Source organism: Vicia villosa, linkage group LG3 (genome assembly GCF_029867415.1).
Source record: "Vicia villosa cultivar HV-30 ecotype Madison, WI linkage group LG3, Vvil1.0, whole genome shotgun sequence".
NCBI classification, from domain to species: domain Eukaryota; kingdom Viridiplantae; phylum Streptophyta; class Magnoliopsida; order Fabales; family Fabaceae; genus Vicia; species Vicia villosa.
This window is the reverse complement of record NC_081182.1, coordinates 36,449,417-36,470,575: the sequence shown is the minus strand read 5'-3', so window position 1 is coordinate 36,470,575 and position 21,159 is coordinate 36,449,417. Positions and strand designations below refer to the sequence as shown.

At 30.5% G+C, this 21,159-nt stretch overlaps 2 protein-coding genes and 1 long non-coding RNA gene across 3 annotated transcripts; 1 reads left to right on the top strand and 2 right to left on the bottom strand.

Annotated features, from left to right (window-relative positions):
- Positions 1–1,479: 1,479 nt before the first annotated feature.
- On the bottom strand, positions 1,480–2,216 carry LOC131661007 (uncharacterized). Its single transcript, XM_058930400.1, has 2 exons — positions 2,088–2,216; positions 1,480–2,004 (listed from the first exon to the last, which is right to left on the bottom strand). Exons 1-2 carry the CDS (start codon positions 2,170–2,172, stop codon positions 1,727–1,729), a joined length of 363 nt encoding a protein of 120 aa, XP_058786383.1. The 5' UTR covers positions 2,173–2,216; the 3' UTR covers positions 1,480–1,726.
- A 6,690-nt stretch (positions 2,217–8,906) lies between these two features.
- On the top strand, positions 8,907–9,872 carry LOC131661008 (mitochondrial import inner membrane translocase subunit TIM8-like). Its single transcript, XM_058930401.1, has 2 exons — positions 8,907–9,061; positions 9,455–9,872. The coding sequence occupies exons 1-2, from the start codon at positions 9,014–9,016 to the stop codon at positions 9,641–9,643; spliced, it is 237 nt and encodes a 78-aa protein (XP_058786384.1). The 5' UTR covers positions 8,907–9,013; the 3' UTR covers positions 9,644–9,872.
- Positions 9,873–14,553: 4,681 nt separating this feature from the next.
- Positions 14,554–19,082, bottom strand: LOC131661010 (uncharacterized). The gene is made up of 2 exons (XR_009301090.1): positions 18,717–19,082; positions 14,554–18,416 (listed from the first exon to the last, which is right to left on the bottom strand). It is a non-coding gene; the product is annotated as an uncharacterized LOC131661010 (long non-coding RNA).
- Between the last annotated feature and the right edge of the window lie 2,077 nt (positions 19,083–21,159).

The following is a 21,159-nucleotide window of genomic DNA, read 5'->3' as shown; positions in this document are numbered from 1 at the left end:
GGTTGCAAAATTCATAAATAAGAACCTTCAATGAGGAATTCAAAAGCAAGTGAAGTCAAGTATGGTTAAAGAAACATGTGTGTAGACTTGTTATATTACTTAAGCAAGGAAAGGTGGTTGAAAGTAAGTAGGTGCAAGAGGCAAGATCAAGGTTATTGAATAATAAGTTAAATATGGTAAAATGCAGCAAGATGATTGATGAGTAAGTTGACATGATCACCGTAGTTTATAGTTGTATTGTTATATTTGCAAAATATATATAGGAGGTGACTCAAGATTCACCAGATGCTCAACAGACCTAGTCAATGATACCCGAGATGTCGCCCACATCATGGAGTTCACCCCAAACAAAGGGCGTCTAGAAGATAGAACTCAAAGGCATTTCTAAGAGAGATGCAAGAGGATGACCTCGTGCTCAGGAAAATGATTATTTTGATTCAACATCGGAATCTAAAATCTAACTAGGAGGGTCCATATCATGTATGTTAAAAACTATCCCATGGATCCTACAAGCTCGAGAAGTTAAATGGGCAACTTGTGACAAAGATGGTTAATTGTAGAAATAGTACGAGCATGGTGGAGCCACTCCTTCCCTAAGTAATGATGAGGAGATTTATAGGGTGGGCTCACTCTTGAAGCGAGACCTACCATTTATTTTGAAAAAAAAAAGAAAAAAGAAAAAGAAAAAAAGAGTTTTTTTTTGTTTTATTGTTTTATTGTTTTAATTGGGTAAAACCAATGTGATAAATGATTAAAAGAATTTTTTTTAATTTCTAAAGCAACACAACATAAAAGCAACTAAACAAGAGTTTTAGAGAAAAATTGAAATAGAGAAGAAGAAAAGGCATGACGATTGTTGTGAAAGAATAAGAGAAAATTGGCTTCGATTAATAAATGAGTAGCAAATTTTTTATGTTTGAGCTAAAAATTCAATATGTTATCCATATCACTTAGTTAATTTTATTTATATTCATGTTGAATAGTTTGACATTCTAATAGAGTTGTTTTGGTATACTCCCAATTATGTAGAGGTGTTGTTTGGAGTAGAGTGTGTTTCTCATCTTTATTATTTATTGGTAACAAAATTTATTTTCTAGTGTTACTGGAAAGACTCTTTGTATATTTAATTTGACGAAAGTTTTCCACATTAAAAAGTAGTTACCTTTTCTATTTAATTTTTCTATTATTATTATTATTATTATTATTATTATTATTATTATTATTATTATTATTATTATTATTATTATTATTATTATTATTATTATTATTATTATTATTATTGTATTCTATAATTGATTTTGTTGGTTATCTGTTTAAAATAGATTTGAGAAAATATTCTGCTTTAAAGATATCAATAATAATAGCTATACTATTTTATATGCTTCATTTTTCCATATTTATATTAAATTAAAAAAAAAATCTTGAACATACTCATTATAATAATTTAATCCCTATTGAGTATAGTGTAATAGAAAATAATGAATGAAATTAAAGCATCAAAATGAACAAAATGTTATTTCATGAAAATGAGGTACTTCTCATCCCTTTAATTATGATAATAAAAGTTAAACAATATAAGTATACATGGAAAATACATTTTAATTTAAGGGAAAGATGTTCATCCTTTTAAAAACTAAGTATGAAGTGTGATAGAGTTTCTACTTGTCTTTTACATGTTGCATGGCATAATAATGTGCACATGCATGTGTATAGTTTTCATGAATGTTTATGGATGTGCTTCTTTTTTTTCTCCACCTCCATCTCTTCTTCCTATAGGTTCACCTTTTTCTTCTCTCGAATGTTCTTTGTTTTCTCCTTTGCTTTCTCCTCCATGTTCGTTGCTTTTTCGTTTTTCTGGTAATCCTCCTGCCCAACCTCCTTCTGTCCAACTTCCCCAATATCCATCACCATACTCTCTTCTTTTGTCTCCATGGTTTCCACCCTTTCCCCAATATTCATTCTCATTCACCTCAATTCTTGTTTTGAAGTCTTCAATTACATCAACTACAAACCAAACAACATGTGTTTATTAAAATTATAAAGTAGAGAGAAAATTTGAAAACAATTTATAAATTGTAAATTTTTACCGTCTTTGCATGGCTCCATTGCCTTAATAAAGATCAAATTTAATGCACAAAGAAAGAACACAAAAATAAAATATTTAGTTTTCATCTTTTATCAATTAAGAGTTTAATTGTAGTTAAATGTGAATTCTATATGGATTCAGTTAGTATCTATTTATAGTGATCATGGGATAAGATAAATAAAAGAAGTAAAAAAAAACTTGATTTGGATAATATTTTGTATAGTAACCATTTGGATGATTATAAGAGTATCGGGTCATTATACCTATTCAAGGATAAATTGGAACATGTTTGTCCAAGAGGTAAGAAAATCTTTTAGATTACTAACAAGTTACTCGTGCTACACTTCAATTTCTATATTTATTTAAAAGAAATTGAATACAAAATTGAATTTTTATATTTTAAAATTTTGTAGAGCTATCAATATTTTCTCAAAAATATAAATACCTTCATAATTTCTCAATTACATATCAATTTTGTCTTCCACATGTTACTAATGAATGACAGTTTTATAAAAACCTTCATAATTTCTCTTTTACATACAATAATTATTATTTTTCTTAACATAAGTGAAAAGTTCAAAATAATTTATAATAAAAAACGGAGGTAGTATATTTTTAAGAACTGAATTATATATTATATATTTCACTGTATTTCTATAAAGTACAATACATATATAATTGAAACCCTCAAATAACCCTTAATTATTTGAGGCTATGTTGTACATGCACAGAGCTGAATATGCTTGTATCCATGTCTCTACCTCTTCTAATACACACTCTCTCATCTTTATTTACCTATCATTTTCTACCCTTTGCACTTTTTTCTTTATAAAATATCTAAAATCATTAAAAAGCAGAGGAAACAAAATTAGAGAATAACAATCCTTTGAAAGATCTAAATGTTGTTCAATTTGATGTTGGCTTCAATAGACATTTAATTGAATAAAGAGTAATTGTTACCATTCGTTTGATTCAAAAGTTTTGTCCAATGCCATAATTTTAAAGTTTAAAATTTTGGATTTAAATAGCATGTTTTGCATTCATGGAACAATTAGCCTTTGATGAACATGAGATTATGAATGACCATATTTAAGTTGATAAGTTTGAATTGATCCCAAAATTTAATATTTTAGTTTTGCATTCATGATAACATACTGTTAATGTTTCCATGAGAGTGGTTTTTGGTTTGTCTATCTAAGTGGGTTTCACCCGTTGCACATCGTCAATTCATAATTTTTTTAAATTATCTTAATAAATACTCATTCACTTCAACTCAACACTTTAATAAAAAAACATTGAATAAACTCCATCAATAAGTATATATCATTTATATTATACAAACTTATTAATTCAGAATAGTAAAAGTGGAAAATGATAGGGAATTTGTATAACTACTTCTTGTTAAAAGTCATCAATAGTGTTTTCTCTTCAATGAAATACCTAATAGATTGTGGGTTTTTTTTTAAGACAGGATGATGTTAAGAAATCTCACATTTTAAAGATACTTCCTCTGGTCTCAAATATAAGCAAATTTGCAAAAAAGCTCACCCTTTAAGGAGAATGTCTCACTGCATTTAATTCTTACTCTCTTTTTAATTCTACTCTTATTTTTTCTTTGGAAATTGTTGCAAACATTTAAAATGTAAAAAATTGTAGGGGTATATTTGGAATAGTGACATTGAATGTAATAAATATTAATTTTTTTTTGCTTATATTTAAGACCATAGAATTTTTTTCTTCTATTTGAGATCGGAGGGAGTAAATAAGTAGCATGTCCCGAATTGATACACACGCCCTTGCATCTATTGTTGTTACATAGCTATTAACTAAGTGAGCTGATAAATGTGATGGTTGTAGTCATTAGTAAATAAAACTCTATTGTACACTTTTATTTGATACACAATTTGTTATTTAATTAAAAAAATAGTTGTTGATTTAATTTTTTTTCTTTCTTACTCCGGTTCTCAGGTGAATGAGCTTTAGTAACTTAGAGTTCATGCCGAAAGATTAAAATTATAAAAACCTAATCTGACAATTAATTCATTTTACTTCCACCAAATGCTACCAAGTGTCAAGTTCCTATTTGATACCTTTTCAAACTTTCACTTTTTCCACCATCTTAACTACCTTGCTTTAATTAGTTACAAGTAGTTAGTTGAAATTAGTTAGGTAGTTAGGGTTTGTTACTTGCACATCAAGTAATGAGAATCTTGTATATATACATCAGCCTCTCCATTGTAACACTTAAGAGAAATATATGCAAATTCTTTTTACCTTCTCTTCTTCTTCTTCTTCTTCTTCTTCTTCTTCTTCTTCTTCTACTTTCATCTTCTTCTTCTTTGCATAATGATATGTGAAATTCCATAGCATAATATGGTATCATGGCATAAGATCCACACCTATTTCTTCCATCAATAATTCGTTTCCGCTCAGTTTCTCTCTGTTCTTTCAGCATATTGCTGCTTCCTTTCTTCATCTTCAACATGCCACCACGGTTGGCTTCTACCTCTCAAGTTGATTCGGTGTTCTATGTCCATCATAGTGAAGGTCCGAATTCTGTGATCATCACACCTTCTCTTAATGGTTCCAATTACATTTCATGGTCAAGATCAATGAAACGTGCTCTTGGTGCTAAGAACAAATCTGCATTCATCGATGGTTCCATTTAGGGCTGGCAATGAACCAAACTAACTCGAAAATAGTTCGAAACTCGACTCGAAAAATAAATCGTTGAACTAGGTTCATGAACCAAATGAGCTGAGTATGAGCTAAAAACTAAGTTCGTTAACTAAATGAGCTGAACTTGAACTATACATGGTTCGACTCGTTAGGTTCATGAGTCAACTCGATTGTATATTTGCTCTAAATCTTAGTATCATATTTTATCTTAATCTAACGGTTTTAATTGATAATTTATATTCTCTAGTGAGCAAAATATTTCTACAAATAGTTATACAAATAAAATTAACATCGTATAAATTCTAATCTTATAACTTTTATTTTATTTCTATATTTTTTAATTAAAAAATATTAATATAAAATGTCAAATATATATATATATATATATATATATATATATATATATATATATATAAATAGACTTTAAAAATTTATTTTTAAGTTCGTGAAATAAGCGAGTTGAACCTAACAAGATAAACCTAACAAGTTGAATCGAGATTTTCGTGAACTTCTAACAAGTCGAGTTTGACCTAAAAAAAAGTTCGAGATAAACTCGGACTCGAACTCAAACTCGGCCAATTCTTAGCGAGTCGAGTTTGAGCTGAAAAAAAAGTTCGTCATGAACTCGAGCTCGAACTCGAACTCGGCCAATTCTTAACGAGTCGAACTGAGCTGAGGCGAGTTCGACTCAACTCGACTCATTTCCAGCCCTAGTTCCATTACTCCACTTGACCTAGATGATCTTAATCGCAGCGCTTGGGAACGATGCAATTGCTTAGTTCATTCATGGATCATGAATTCTGTTACACCTCCAATTGCTCAAACGATCGTGTTCTTGGAAAATGCTCTTGATGTTTGGAATGATCTTCAAGAAAGTTTTGCCAAAGCTGATCGTATTCGTGTCTCTAATCTTCGTCTTGAGATCAATAATCTCAAACAAGGTTCGAAATCCGTGCTTGATTACTTCACAGAAATGTGTGGATTGTTGGAAGAATTGAATTCTCATAGACCACTCCCAGCATGCACATGCATTCATCAGTGCAGATGCCAAGCTATGAGATCTGCAAGGGATTTTCGCACTAAAGATCAGGTACTTCAGTTTCTTACTGGATTGAATGGTAAATTTTTTGTTATAAAAACTTAAGTTCTTTTGATGGATCCACTACCATCCATCAACAATATCTATTCTATGGTGATTCAAGAAGAAAGCCACAATATTTATCTTCTTCCTAAACCTGATCCATCTTTGGCTCTTGAAGAAGTAAACACTCTAGTTAATGCTTATGATTCAAGAAAGTATTCTGATCGTGGTAAGGTTTCTAGTCACAATAGTGGATTTCAAAGTTCTAAAAGAGACACCAAATTATGCACCTTTTCAATAGAACAGGTCATACAGTGGAGGTTTGCTATAGGAAACACGGATTCCCTCCAAATTTTGGTAAGAAACAAGTTGTTGCTAATGCTACTACTACCAATCCTGGAGATAACACAGTCATTGCTCACAATGGTGAAGAAGGTGTTTCCAATAACCAAAATGTCAGTATTTCTCAAGAGCAATATTATCAATTATGCATTAACAATGTTCTATACACTCCTGATATCTCTCTTAACTTGTTATTTGTGTCAAGATTATATGCTTCTAACCATTGTGTCTTTCAATTTTTTGCTGACAAATGTGTTATTCAGGACCTGACATCCCAAAAGATGATTGGTTTGGCTAGCCAGATTGAAGGGCTATACAAACTGAAGATTGATGATGGTTGGGTTGCTTAAAACTTTTCCCTTAACTCCAAAATCCATAACTTTCCCATACACCATTATGTTGTATCTAGTACCAGCATTAACAATTGTAAAGTGATTCCTACTAAAGCCTTATGGCACTTTAGGTTAGGTCAATTATCTCATGATAGAATTTCAAAATTGTCTCATTTGTATCTTCAAATTGTTAATGATAATAAAGCTGTTTGTGACATTTTCCATTTTGCTAGACATAAGAAGCTTCCTTACACTCCAAGTAATTCTAGAGCTACCAGCAAATTTGAATTGTTACATTTTGATATTTGGGGTCCTCTTTCCATAAGTTCCATTAATGGTCATAGATATTTTCTTAGAGTTCTTGATGACTATAGTAGATTTGCTTGGATCATATTATATTTGCTTGGTCATAGATATTTGGTTGTCTGCTGTATTGTTGAGATTGGCTGAGAGATCGTCGCTGAGATGATATAGTAGTTCTCTCTACTTTGGGTTAGAAATGACTTAGGGTGTGGGTGATGCTTGATGATATTGATGAGTATTGTAGGTTGAGTATAACTGATCGATAAGTTTAAGTTTGTGAGAAGTAGATTATATGCAATACCTGATAAGTCTCTTCTTTCTGAAAAATGAATTCTTTTTGTGTTAATATTTACTTTTCCATTTTAATGCTTTACCAATTCAATCCAAACTCATAACTTTGTAAACTGTTGAACTGCAGTTCGGTAGCACTAATCTCTGTGGACACGATAAATTCCCGGATAATTACTTCCAAATTTTTTGTTGTTTGCCACTTTACCGCTTCAACAGAAGTATCATAAATACGGTGCATGTGCGTGTTTTATTAAGAGTACATATTCTATGCTGATACTTCACCTTTTAGAAGTACCCATGCTTTAGAGGTTACATAAGAATTAAATTTTTTAAAAAAATTATGAAATCTTTAATAATTTTTGAAATAATAATTATATATAAAATCATAAATTATTTTTTTATCATTAGTATGTTTTTAATTTTTTTAATTTATGTAGTAAAAAGCTTAGAACACATATAGCGAATTAATGATACAACGTGTTCATTTTTGTTATTTTTGTCAGTTTAGTTGGCTGAATCCGAATGATCGCCTTGTATTACATTGTTTTTGAATTAATGCAAAGTTATTTGATTAAATAATAATAATAATAATAATAATAATAATAATAATAAAAGGAAATAATAATAATAATAATAATAAAAATAATAATAGTAATAATATAATATTCAACTACCACTATTATAAATATTATATTTAAATATGCGTATTTAATTTATCAATTAAAACAATATTAATAATTAATAAAAATAATAATAATAATTATTATCTATCTTAATATAAATGCAAGGTTGTGATGATGATAATCCCATAGCCACGTGCTATCATGATAGCAATTCTTGACATAAATTTTAATTCTATTTTTTACTAATTTGACCGTAATAAATAATAATAATAATAATAATAAATATAATAATAGTATAATATAAATAGTATATTATTTAACTAACAATAATAAATATGTATATATAAATAATTATAAATAATTATAAATAATAATAAATAATATATATATATATATATATATATATATATATATATATATATATATATATATATATATATATATATATATATATATATATATATATATATATATATATATAATTACTAAATTTATTAAATTGACACTAGATTTGTAATTAATAATAATACTAATCGTGTCATCTAATTCTCTTGTCTTCACTATAAAAATTAAACAAATTTTTTTAATCTACCAAAATTTTCAAATTATCTGATACCATTATGAATATTTCTGGATATTTTAAAAAAATCGATAAAATTGCATACATGTTTTCGGATTTTTTTAAATTTCGATAGAACGAATGCATATTTGTTGGATTTTTCAGAAAATCTGAAAAACATTTATGCATTTTTATTGATTTTTAAAAAAAATCTAAAAACATGTATGTATTTTTACCAGATTTTTTAAAAATTTGGAAAAAATAAATACTTTTTTATCGGATTATTAAAAAAAAATCTAGATAAAAGTTTGCATTTTTATGGGATATTTCCCAAAATGCGGTGAAAATGCATGAAAAAACAGAAAAATATGGTAAAAACTTATACTTATCATAAATAGTAAATGTCTGATAGTCTGTATGAAAATCGAAATTGAGCAATACTTTTATGAAAGAAATATATTTTAAAATTTTTACAAAGTTAAAATGGTAATTGCAGAGGGCTTGTGGGGTGCTGGGTCAAGCTGTAGGGTGTGCGGATAAAATCTCCTTACTTCTTGGCCCATTAAAAGTGAGGCCTGCTTAACGGGCTTTCTTGCCGGTTACTTTTTCTTTCTCTATAGCTTTAGGTTTTCTATACTCAGTTATTTTCGCTGGTTCTACACATTAGGGTTTTTGCGAGATTTCTCTGAAGAATCCCTTTCTCGTCAATCACTCTCCATGGATCTTTCCGACCTTAATTCAGCTGATATGCAGAGATTTTACTCTGTAAGTTTGATTTCATCTTTTCTATGATTGCGTTTGGTTGCTTTTACTGATAGATAGTTCCATTTTCAATTCGATTACACTTATTCATGAGTTTAGTATAAGTTAGTATAGTTGATTCTTTATTGTTTTTGTGATTTGTTCTGTTAAAAGTGATTTAGTTTGCTTCAGCGGCTGGTAATTAATTCGTAACCGTTTTGCTTTGAAAACCTTGTTCAGTTTTTCCGAAAATTGGTGTGGTTTTTTGAATAGGCTCAGTTCAGATATTAATTTGGTTACAGTGCACTGTTCTAGCTATTTTCTAGATTTTTTTTGGTAGTTCTGTATAAATTTTTTCTATTGTTCCACAGTAATGTTATGTTAGAATGTAACCTTAACTTTGCCCTTCAAATGCAGGAAGAACAACAAAGAGCCATGATTAATGAAATGGTGGCAAAGATGACCAGTGAATGTTGGGACAAATGCATCACAGGTACACCTGGGAATAAGTTCAGTTCCAGTGAAACTAATTGCCTTACACACTGTGCACAGCGTTACATGGAGATGAGCATGCTTATCATGAAGCGGTTTCAGAGTATGCAATGAAGATCAATGGTCATCAATGTGCTTTATTAATTACCAAACACTGTCTCAAATTTCTCCCTTTTATAATCATCAATCCCATCACTGTTTAGAAAGTTTTGGATTTTTTTCTTTTATATTGGGTTGAAACCGTTGTCAGAATATTTAGTTTACTTTTCCGCATAGTTGATGATAAAATGATTGTTTGACTGATGAAGGGTTGGATGAATTGTAAGCCATTTTCAGTTTTAAACTGTTATGCAAGAACAAAAATTTATTCATGTGTGAAAAATATTATAATAGTGCTGACATATTGTCAACATACCAAGGATCTTGCCTGGAACTATTTCCTTGAATAAGTTCTGCAACATGTACTTGCTTTCTTGTTTGGTCATTTTAGTCACTGCCATTTTCCTTGCTAGCAAATTAGTGTTTTCTGTTTTTTTCTTTTTTGCTAATTTCCTAATATTTTATTTATTTTTGTAAATCTTCAGAATTTTGGGCATTTTAATCAGAATGCTAAATTTCATATACTCTTGAATTAAACTTCTAAATAATAATTACAATTATCTACCTAAGCACCAAGCACTATAACATTATTTGCTATCTTCAATTACAATGTTGTTTGCATATTGCATTCGTGTGTCTTTTGGCCACTCATTTGCTGCTTTCTGAATTTTGATACCATTTGGTCCAATTTGGTTGTACTTGAGCATGGCCTCGGTCCATTGGAGGATCCTAGTGTAGTAATGAATTTGAGGAACCTCTGTATACTTGTGGAATTCATTCTTGTTCAATTTGTGACTATGTTCCTTGTTCAATAAGACAATGTCTATTCGATTGGTCAACTTATGTTGGTAATACATTTTAGCAGAAAGGCGAGGTAGTTGAATTTTCTGTGTCCAATAAGTTGTTTGGAACAGCGGGCTGTTAATCATGCCATTGGATTGTTTATTAAGGATGCTGAGACGTGGGAGCACTTCAGGCGGGAGGCGGAGAAAAATTTCGAAGAGAATGTCATTGCACAGTTCCACCGGTGGAGAAGGAGGCGGGGAAGAAAGAGAAGTTTGAAAGAAGGATTGCATGAAATCCATAATCCATTTCCAGCATCTTGAGAATAACATTTCTATGTACTTTCAAGATTTGCTATTTGATTGCATAGCAATTGGTAGGTTCTGTTATGCCTAGAGAAATTCGGACATGAATCTAGGCATTATCTTAACAATTGGTGGCTTTTAATTTAGTATGTGCATTGTGGTGGTCAAACGTTGAGTAAGGAGACAGTAACGGAATGCCAGAATCAGTGCCCCTATTTCATGGTTTGTAGGACGACAGAATATACTATCATAACCACTTTTGGGGCACATGTTAGTGAACTGCATTCGAAATTACATGCTTATGTTTTCCATTTGAAATTACTATATACTTATAATTTGCCATACAAAACATGAATTTAATTGATATATAGAAATAAATATTTTTGTATTTTTTGTTATATATAATTATAATTATGTACAAAAGTAATTGTATTTTTAAATAGTAAAATAATTTAGGGTTAAATATACGATGCCCCTGCCATTAGGGCGAGATTCAGTTTTGACTCTGTTTTAGGATTCGAACTTAGAACTGATATGTTAACAAGCAACATTCCGCCAACTGAGCTACAACTTTTCATTGAACTTAAATGCTTTTTATAAATGAATAAATGTGTGTATACTTTTAAAAACGTTAATATATATACTTTAATATAATTATTGCTTAATTTTTTTAATTATTGCATTATGTATTTATTTTATTTTAATTAATTATTTTTTATAAACTTTATTTTTCTATAAACTAACATTTTAACATTTTTACAAACTACATTTTTTAATTATTGCATTACTAACATATATATACTTTTAACATTTTTTTAATAAACTAACATTTTAAAATTTTTAATAAATTAAAATTTTTTTTGAAGAAAATGAGTGATGCACTGACAGTGTAAAAACATTTTACACTCTCAACCAATCACCACCATGTATCTAATTAAGTGCATGTTTGGTTTGGCTTTTGAAAAGGCCAAAAGCAATTCTAGATGTGTAGAATCAATTCTGGACAATTTTAAGATGTTTGGTTTGACAAAAATAGAATTGATTCTGTCTCCAGAATTGATTCTACTTGAAGCTAGAATTTGTAGCTTTTGCCTCCAGAATTGATTCTGGATGATTTTTACACTGTAATTTATTATTCAACCCACTTTTACAAAAATGTATCCAAACATAAATCAATTTTGCTAAACTCAATTCTGCTAGAATCAATTCTACTAAACTCAATTCTACTAGAATCAATTCTGTCCACCGCCAATCCAAACACACCCTAAATCATTTTTTTATTTAAAAAATAATTTAATAACATGGCAAACTAATGACTTTCTATTGGATGACAATATAAAACTATTTTACACTGTCAGTGCGCGCTACCTTTTAACTCTTTTTTTTATAGTAATATATAGTATATAAATTAACGTTTATTATTATATTAATTGTTTTCAAAATTTTAAACTAACTTTATTATTATATTAATTATTTTAATATAGTAATTAATTATTAATGTACATGTATATTATAATATATAATTAATATAGTATTTAATTAACTGTTCATATTATATAAACTAACGTTTATTATATACTATAACAAAAACGTATAAAAAAAATAATAAACATTATATACTATACTAAAATAATAAAACATTATATAAACAAAATATATAAACAGTATATAAACATTAGTAATGTACATTATACTACATTATATTACAGTATATAAACAAAAATAATAAACGTTATATAACTAAAATATACAGTTAATTTACTATACTAATTATATACTATAATATACTGTATTAAAATACTAAACGTTATATACTATACTAAAATATTCAGTTAATATACTATACTATACTAATATACCTTAGTTTATATAATATATAGAAAAGTGGTAGCTTAGTTGGTAGAAATGTTGCTTGCTAACATACAAATATTAGGTTCGAATTTTGGGTGTGGCAAAATTTTTAATTGGTTTTTGCTGCCCAGCCAGCCCTAATGGCAGGGGATATCGTATATTTAATCCAATAATAATCTAATAATTTTATAAGTTATTTGTTAAATATTGCTTGGTCATTTCCTATGCGTTGAACTATATTTTATCGTATTTATCTATTATATATTATTATATAAAATCAATTTTTCGTTCTTTTATGAATAGAGAATAACAAAACAATTTAAAATAATTTTTACTTTTATCTTTTTATGATAATGTGTATTAAAATGATTGGAAAAGGAAAAAAAAAATCATGCATTATTTTGATTCAAAACAAATTTTTTTATCATATTTTTATAAATCAAAAGCAAAATTTATTTTGTACCTAAAAATCGCCTAAATAGCCAATTTTTTGGTTTTTAACCGATTTTTCAATTTAAATCCAAATTCTTTCACATGCCGGTTTTTAGATTTAAACATATTGGTTAGGATTTCGGTCCAACCGGTTGAACCGGCCAGTCCGATCCAATTTTATTACCATAATTGATAAAGAGTGATTGTGTAAATATTTAAAATGTTTGACTTTTATATTAAGTGGCAGTGGATTAACTTAAAAAATTATCATCCACGTTAGAAAGTGCATTAACTTAAAAAACTGTCATCCACGTTAAAAACTCTGATACGGTATGTCTAGAGGATTTAGTTATATGTCATTCTCGTATTGTATTGGTATTTTAACTGCTATCTATAAAGATAACCAACTTGGAGAAGTTCTTTTTTCCAAATTATAAATCACTATACAATTCCAATGAAACATAGATATAATTTTTTTTCTAATATACCCTCTATTATTATTATTATTATTCTTTTTTTATACTCTATAAATTTCATTTTCCAATGTAATTATTAAACAACATTTTTGTAAAATTATACATCATTCCACTTTTTCATAAAATAATAATTGCTGTGAAATGCTCAAAACGTCTTATAATTTGAGACAAAGGTAGTAGTATTTTCATTTCTTTTCCATTAAGATAATGAATGGTTATGTATTTTTAATATGTGCATTTCAAACATTTATATCTTACTATATATAAAAAAAAAAACAATATTGCTAACTAAGAATAAGATCAAATGATATCAAAAGTTAAAAAAAAAATGTTAATTTGACACAAAATTATAATCGTTAATTTTATTTAATCTAACCGAATATTGTTGTATATCTATGATACATCGTCAATTTCAACACTGTATCTAAAGCAAAGTCAAAATTTACCCTGTGATGCATCTTGGGTTAATTTATGTCAAAAGACGGTTCAATGAAGAATGCATGGGATATATATAAAGTGGTTTTGAATATACATCTTTAAACTAAATTTTGAAAACAAAATCCTGTATATAACTTTTTCAAAGTCAACCGAAATTTTTTAAATTTTCATTTCCAATATTTTAAGTGATATAAGCAATTCCCTTCTAAAAATCAATTAAGTCATTTAAAATTGTAGCACACAGATTAAAAAATAATAGTTTTACAGTTGACTATTCACTCTATTTTTAAAATAAATATCATTTAAAATTGTAGCAAAAAGATTAAATATAATAGTGATCAAAAGAAAAAAAAAATCTTTGACTAAACTAACCTTATAACCTATTCATGAACTCTAGAAATGTAAAACTGAAAGAAAAAAAATGCATTGTTTCTTAACAAATAATAAAAAATAAAAATAAAAATAAAAACTAATTAAAGGGTCAGCATTCAAATATCATAACAAGTTGGGTGCTAAATAATTCTAGGTTTCGGTAACAAAACCACATGAAAGACTCTCGGTCTGTGGGTCTCTGTGTGACCAATCTATGCAATTAGAAGGAATCATAGAAAAGTATATGAAAGATATACAAAACATGATATAGAAAATTATAAGTTTCATTAAGAATCCTTGTCTTGGAAGGCTATGTAGCTATTATATCAAAGTAGGTGTTAAATAAAGATACAAAAACATAAAAATTTCGAATAGTTTACTTCTAGTTGGTTTGGATATTGTGAAGGGTTTTTGGGGCTCTCTCAACATTTGCAAATTGCTGCACATTGGCACTGCCAACAAGTTTGTTCCCCACTGTCAGTACAATTTGTTCCACACTGTCAGTACAATTTATAGTTTGTTCCACACTGTCGGTACCAACAGAAGCAAGTTTCAAAGATGGATTTCTCATTATTGGTTCCAGATTATCAGCTGCCTCCAGATTATAGCTTTCAAAGATGGTTCCCAAAGGACAGCCGGTGTCACGGATACCAAATTGGAAGCATGATCAACAATCGCAGCCTTCATATTGGAAGCAAGATCAACAATCTCATCATCCTCAAAATTGGAGGCATGGTCAACATTTACAGCTAGCCCCGAGTTGCTGATTTCGTTGTCATCGTACTCCAAATTGAAGGTATGTTCAACATTCAAAGTTAGTCCCACATTTGTAGCATGTTCAACATTCCGATTTTGTTGAACATATTTGCATCTAATTCGACAAAAAGAGGGGTAGGTTTTGTCATTCTATTAGATCTCCTTTTCTTAGGTCTGCCGACAGTTTCGATTTTCACTTTTGTTTGTTCAACTTCTTAGGTTTGTTCAACGGCAGCTTGTTCAACCTCTTCGGTTTGTTCAACGGCACCTTGTTCCAAATTTGAAACGACATTCTCCAGTAATGATTGTTTGTCACGAATCATATTCCAAATTGTAGTAGACATTTTGTGATTCATTTTTTTTTACTTCTTGAAAGAGGTGGCTAATAAATCTTGAGATATTCGACGACTTCTTAAGAATTGTAGATGGAGTGAAGTTGGCACTAATCTAGTTTTCTCGAGGCAAGTTGGTATGAACATGATATCACCATTCATTGAATTATAACATTCATTGAATTATAGTTGGTGTGAACGTAATATTTTTTAAGATAATTTTTTTGTTTGTATTTTTTTTGCAAATTTTGTACGGGCATCCAATGGTTATAACCTGGTCGACAAAAAAACATAGTTATAAGCTGATCAACAAAAAAGTATGAGAAAAATTAAAAATTCAAAGATCCTTGCAAATTGCTAAGTCTTAGAAACATCGAACAATTTTCTGAATCTCAAATTGATTTTTTTGGGAAGCCTAAGAAAATGATACTTGATAACCTTATATTGATACCGAAGACATTACCCATAATAACATCTTCGGTATCATTTCTTCTCCTACCAAATATCATTTTTTTAGGCTTTCTAAAAGAATCAATTTGAAATGCAGAAAATCGTTCGATGTTTTTACAAATTAACGTGAATTTCTCAAATTATTTTAGCAATTCGCAAGGATCTTCAAACTTTTAGTTTTTCTCTTAGGTTGCCTTTTTTTTTGTCGACCAGCCTATAAGCATTGGATGCCCGTACGAAATCTAAAAAAAAATACAAAAAATTAATGTTCATACCAACTATAATTCAATGAAGGTTGATATGATGTTCATACCAACTTACCCTGAGAAAATTAGATACAATGTCAACTTCACTCCATCTACAATTCTTTGTTTGGATGGCTCTTTACATAAACTCAAGAGGTCGTCGAATATCTCAGATCCATCTACTTCAAGAAGTAAAAAAAATACGAATCACTAAATGGCTACTACAATTTGAAATATGATCTCATATAATAGCCGATAGTGACATCTAACTAAGTGAACCAGATGCATAAATGCAGAGACATACTTAATCCATCCTTCCCATATAAAAGAAAGAGGTAACACTGTTCTGAACTTTCTGAACTAAAAGCAGTGTTATCAAATAGTGGCTTCATGGATAAATAGAAACATAAATACTTATTGTACCCAACAAAGATAAATATTAAGATTACCAATGAATATATTGTACCAAGAAACCTAACTATGTTGGAGTACTTGGCAATGAAATTAGACTGTTGGTGTGAAGCCTTACTTGATCACCCATGGAAATGCCCTCAATCTTTGTTAGTTTTCTAGTCTTGACACTGTAACTAAAATGCAAGTTGTTTATTATCCTGTCTAGATGCCTCTTTCTTTCTTTAGAGAAGAGACTAAAGATGATTTGATCGTGGATCCAGCAACAAATATCATAAATAATAAACTCATTACCAGAAGCAGCCACTCAATCAAAATGTCCCATATCATGATAAAGAGACCATTTTCCAGACTCAAAATCCAAAAGGTAGATTTTAAATGTTTTCGAATCTTTAATCACAATGCAAGAAAGCTGATTTCCCATCCATAAGAACTTTGTATTCATGTTCGTGAAGAATGTCTCAACATCCTCAACAGCACAATACATGGGCACAGGGGGAAGTGAAAATTTTCCAGCGGTAATTTCCTTGTCAACATCCACCACAGTTACTCCATGGTCTCCACCAGTCTTCCAGTAAAGATAATTGCCTCCTCCATAAGGTGGTGGCCAATAACTACCCCCGTAAGGAACTTTTTTTCTATCTATTTCTCTCCATGAGTTACCTATTCCAATTGTTAGGACATAGAAAACATAATAATCAACACCTGAAACATCTTGGATGTCTAGGAAGAAGAGCTTGAATTTGGCAATATGGGGGACACACACTAAAGTCGGTCCAAAAAAAAGCCCAAAAGGTCTTTGTGACCTGAGTAAAGGAGGAGCTCTAAAGCAAGACTTGGTGATGGGGTTGACGAGACAAGGTTGTATTTGCTTAAGACGCTTGTTCGGCAATAGAAGCAACAATATGCCATTACAAGTATCGTAAATGATAACTTTTCCCAAAGTTGTTCCCATATCAGTCCTTTCAAATTCAAACTGACCATTCACACAGTCAAGGTAGTCAAGCACGGGATCTTAAGTAAGATCGGACGGCCTGTGAAAGACCGTAAAAGTAGGATCGTAGCACGACACTTAAGATCTTACCAAAGGGCAAAATGGTAAATTCACATTGACAAAAACATGCAAATTATAATACATGAACAAGATAACCTATAAATCACAACATTCAACTAATTTAATTAATAATTCATAACCATCAATCCCTAATTTAATAAGATGAACACGAAATGAGGATGATAACAGAGGGAGAAGAACAAAGATGATAGCAGGGGGAGAAGAATGGCGAAGATGATGGTGAAAAGTTTCTGTTTTTCGTGGAAGTAGGAAAGTATCGTATGAGGAAGATGCTGCAGCCGTTTTGCGTTTTTAATTTTAGGGTTAGGAAAGACAGAACTTAAGTAAGACAAAAAAATCGGGTTCACTTAAAAAATCTGACCCGGTTAGAAAGCCTAACAAAAACAGGTCCAGCACTATGGTGTTTACGATCTTACTTAAAAGATCTCGATCTTGACTACAAAAGCACATGAAAAAGATTTCTGCAAGATCTTAGCACTAAAAGGCAATAAAAGATCGTAAGATCTTAAGATCCTACGACCCTGATCTCGATCTTGACTACCTTGCACACAGTCTTTAATATCCAAGAAATAAGCAGTACGATGTTGATGATTTTGAACGAAAAGACCGGGTTTAGAATGTGTTAGGCATGCTAGCGCAAATTGGGAGGTTCGAATAGTAGTGGCCCAAGATTTGCAAACATACCTTGCAGAGTTAACAAGAGATTTGAGAGGAAGCAAAGTAAGAATATGAAGCAGCAAGTCTTGAGGAAGCGGCACCTTTGAAATCACTATACATCTCTTGGAGTTTGAATCGTCATTGCAACTGTTTAATGATTTAAGTCTCTGGCTCCTAGTAACTACTCTTCCCATTATCAGTGATCCTGCACGGATAATATAACATACAAATTATAATTATAATTCAAAATGTAAGATTTGAAAATCTGAAACAGCCACTTGGTAGTTGTCCTCCTAGTATGTAAAATTGAAAAAATAAACACAAAATCGAGGATTTGAAGTGATTTTTTAGTAGCATTAGTAGGTACTAATTTTGTTGAGATCTATTTCCTTGTGATTGATATACACATGAACAAAAATCGAATCAAGGGTAAACAGGTTGCAACAACAATTTGCAGTTACCTTGGTTGATTTGGAAGGAGAGGAATGAAAGAATTTCAAGTTACCTTCGTTGATTTGGAGATTTTTCTTTGGAGAGGGATATCTTCTGATGCCCTAGCCGCCGTCTCGACCACCCTTTCGAATATGTTCCTGGGTTCCTTTTTCAATTCAGCTGAGATACAACATCAACTCGATCTCACATCATTTTCCAAAACCGCGTCAACACCAAGGGAAACAGAGGAGAAGCCGCCGTGTTCAGAGACGGAGATGAGGCCAGAGAGAAGAAGAGAATCGGAGCCAAACCGCGCCGGAAGTCGCGACAGAAAAACTTGATCGGAGGTTTGCGGCCGCTTCGAGCCAAAAGAGGGAAGGAGATGAGTTCAATCTCATTTGTCACGACATACAAACCCTAACTCCCTTCTTATTTCTTTTCCATTATTATTATTCTTTGATTATTGAATTTAGTAAGTTTATTATTATTATTATTTTGCCATATCAACTAGTCAAGCCCAGTCAATAAAGAGGATAAAAGGGTGTACTAAATCTAAGATTTATGTTTTATACGGGATCTTTAGTTAAAAAAAAAAATCAGGGTCCAAAAGCAAAACACGCTATAATGGTAGGGGCTTAATATATTTAACCTCGTTTTTTACCAATTTATATTTGTTGGGCTCAAAGTCTATTATAATTGGATTGTTTTTTCTTATCAACGTTAAAATGTTGAATAATATTCGCTGCAATTCTAAAAATGCCCTTGAGAAATCGAAAATGTATTTTTGAGACGTATTTTAGTTAATTCTGAAGATACATTTCTGTTTTGAAATCGAAAATACATATTCGGTTCCGCAGCAAATGCATCTTCGTCAGCAAAATACAATTTTTGTAACTTACAAAATAAATCTCTCATGCATCATTTCAACTTGATAAAACTAAAACACTTACTGCATTCTCTCTTCATCTTCAACCTCCAACATATGCATACACACTGATAAATCACACATAATCATCTTTTATCGGGGTGCCATCTAGACGGGGTTTGATAACGTCTAGTTAGGTTTTTGTATGAGCAAAGAAAATTGGAGTTGAGATTGTGTAGGGGGTTTCATCTGGAAAAATTCTTCGTTAGGGTTTGCCTCCAAAATCCATTGTGATTTGGGGGTTTTGCGATAAGACTTTCAAGTGAGGATTGTTGTAAAGTGAAAGCCTTTGGATATAAAGAATGCAGGGGACCCTTTAGAGATAAAGAACGCAAAAGAAGTGGCGCGAGAACGACGAATTGAATTAAAGTCTTGGGTTACAATAGGAGCAATTGATGGTGCGCGAAAGCTTTGGAGATAAAGTATGCAAAGGAGTAGCAAGATCCAGATAATCAATTGGCGGTCTATTGTATTCTTTGTCTAGCTCAGATCAAAAGAAGATAAGGGGTCAACGACAAAACGTTTAGGGTTTATGAAGTTGCTCTTGAACACTTCTCTTGTAGATACTTTTGCAAAATTCCTTACAAAATTCCTTGTGTCGTTTCTCTTTTATCGCTTTACTCTTTTTGTTTTCATTACGCATTTTGTCAAATAGCATTGTTCAATTGATCTACTTGTAAGATTATTTTTGCAATTATTTTGTTAAAATAATGAGTTGATTAGCTAATAATCACTTTTGATTATAATTTTTTTTTGTATCAACATCACACAAAGAATTTTTTTAAAAATTAGAGTGCATACCAAGTATTCGATAAATTATCGAGTTCTATATTTTTTGCTCTATTCATTGGAAATAAGTTTGCATAACTAATAGACTTGAACGATTCATTGAGTGTATATTGATCAAGTCATTAATTCAAAGTATTATTCGCTTTACTCCATCAAGGCTTATTTGCATATCTGACATCCAATAACATAGGCTCGGATAGACGACTTTAATCGATCTATTTGGGATTGCTTCCGCACGTACTCTTTTGGATTTGAAAATAATTTGTAAACTACCTTTTTTAAAACTAATTTTGGCTTGGTGATCTATTCACCCCCTCTAGATAAGTCGTCATCGTCTAATAGGATCGTAGACTCTAGGAACCTTTTAGGGACCCTTAACCATGTTGGTCACTAAGAAGAGAATCTCTTTGAAATGTTGTCACCTTGCAAGTCCATTACGATTGATGAAAATATTTCCAAGATGAGGATTGTTTATCCAAAACAATTAGAACCTGCCTGTGAGGGGTTAATGGGTAGATGTTACCTTGCAACTTTGCCGCCCTCACAATTTCCTTATGTGCTATTTAAAGTCTTTACCTTTGAATCTTGCACACTGCATTGCATCTTTGCATTGGTGACATTGCATTCTATCGCATTCATTTGCATACATTTGCATATGTTCCAAGTTGTCAATAAAATTCATTCCATATTTTGTCCATAACTAGCTAGCTGATTTCCTGACATTCACAAACTCGAAGAAGCTCTCAATGGATCATGGACCAGTTAGAACAAAACCTGTTTGCATTAAGATGAGACTTTGACT

Excerpts from the sequence above, each read along its gene's own strand:
- LOC131661007 (XM_058930400.1), bottom strand. The coding sequence starts at position 2,172 with ATGAAAACTAAATATTTTATTTTTGTGTTCTTTCTTTGTGCATTAAAT. Across the intron at positions 2,005-2,087 it reads AATGGAGCCATGCAAAGACG|TTGATGTAATTGAAGACTTC; the intron begins GTAAAAATTTAC and ends TTTGGTTTGTAG.
- LOC131661008 (XM_058930401.1), top strand. The coding sequence starts at position 9,014 with ATGGATCTTTCCGACCTTAATTCAGCTGATATGCAGAGATTTTACTCT. Across the intron at positions 9,062-9,454 it reads ATATGCAGAGATTTTACTCT|GAAGAACAACAAAGAGCCAT; the intron begins GTAAGTTTGATT and ends CTTCAAATGCAG.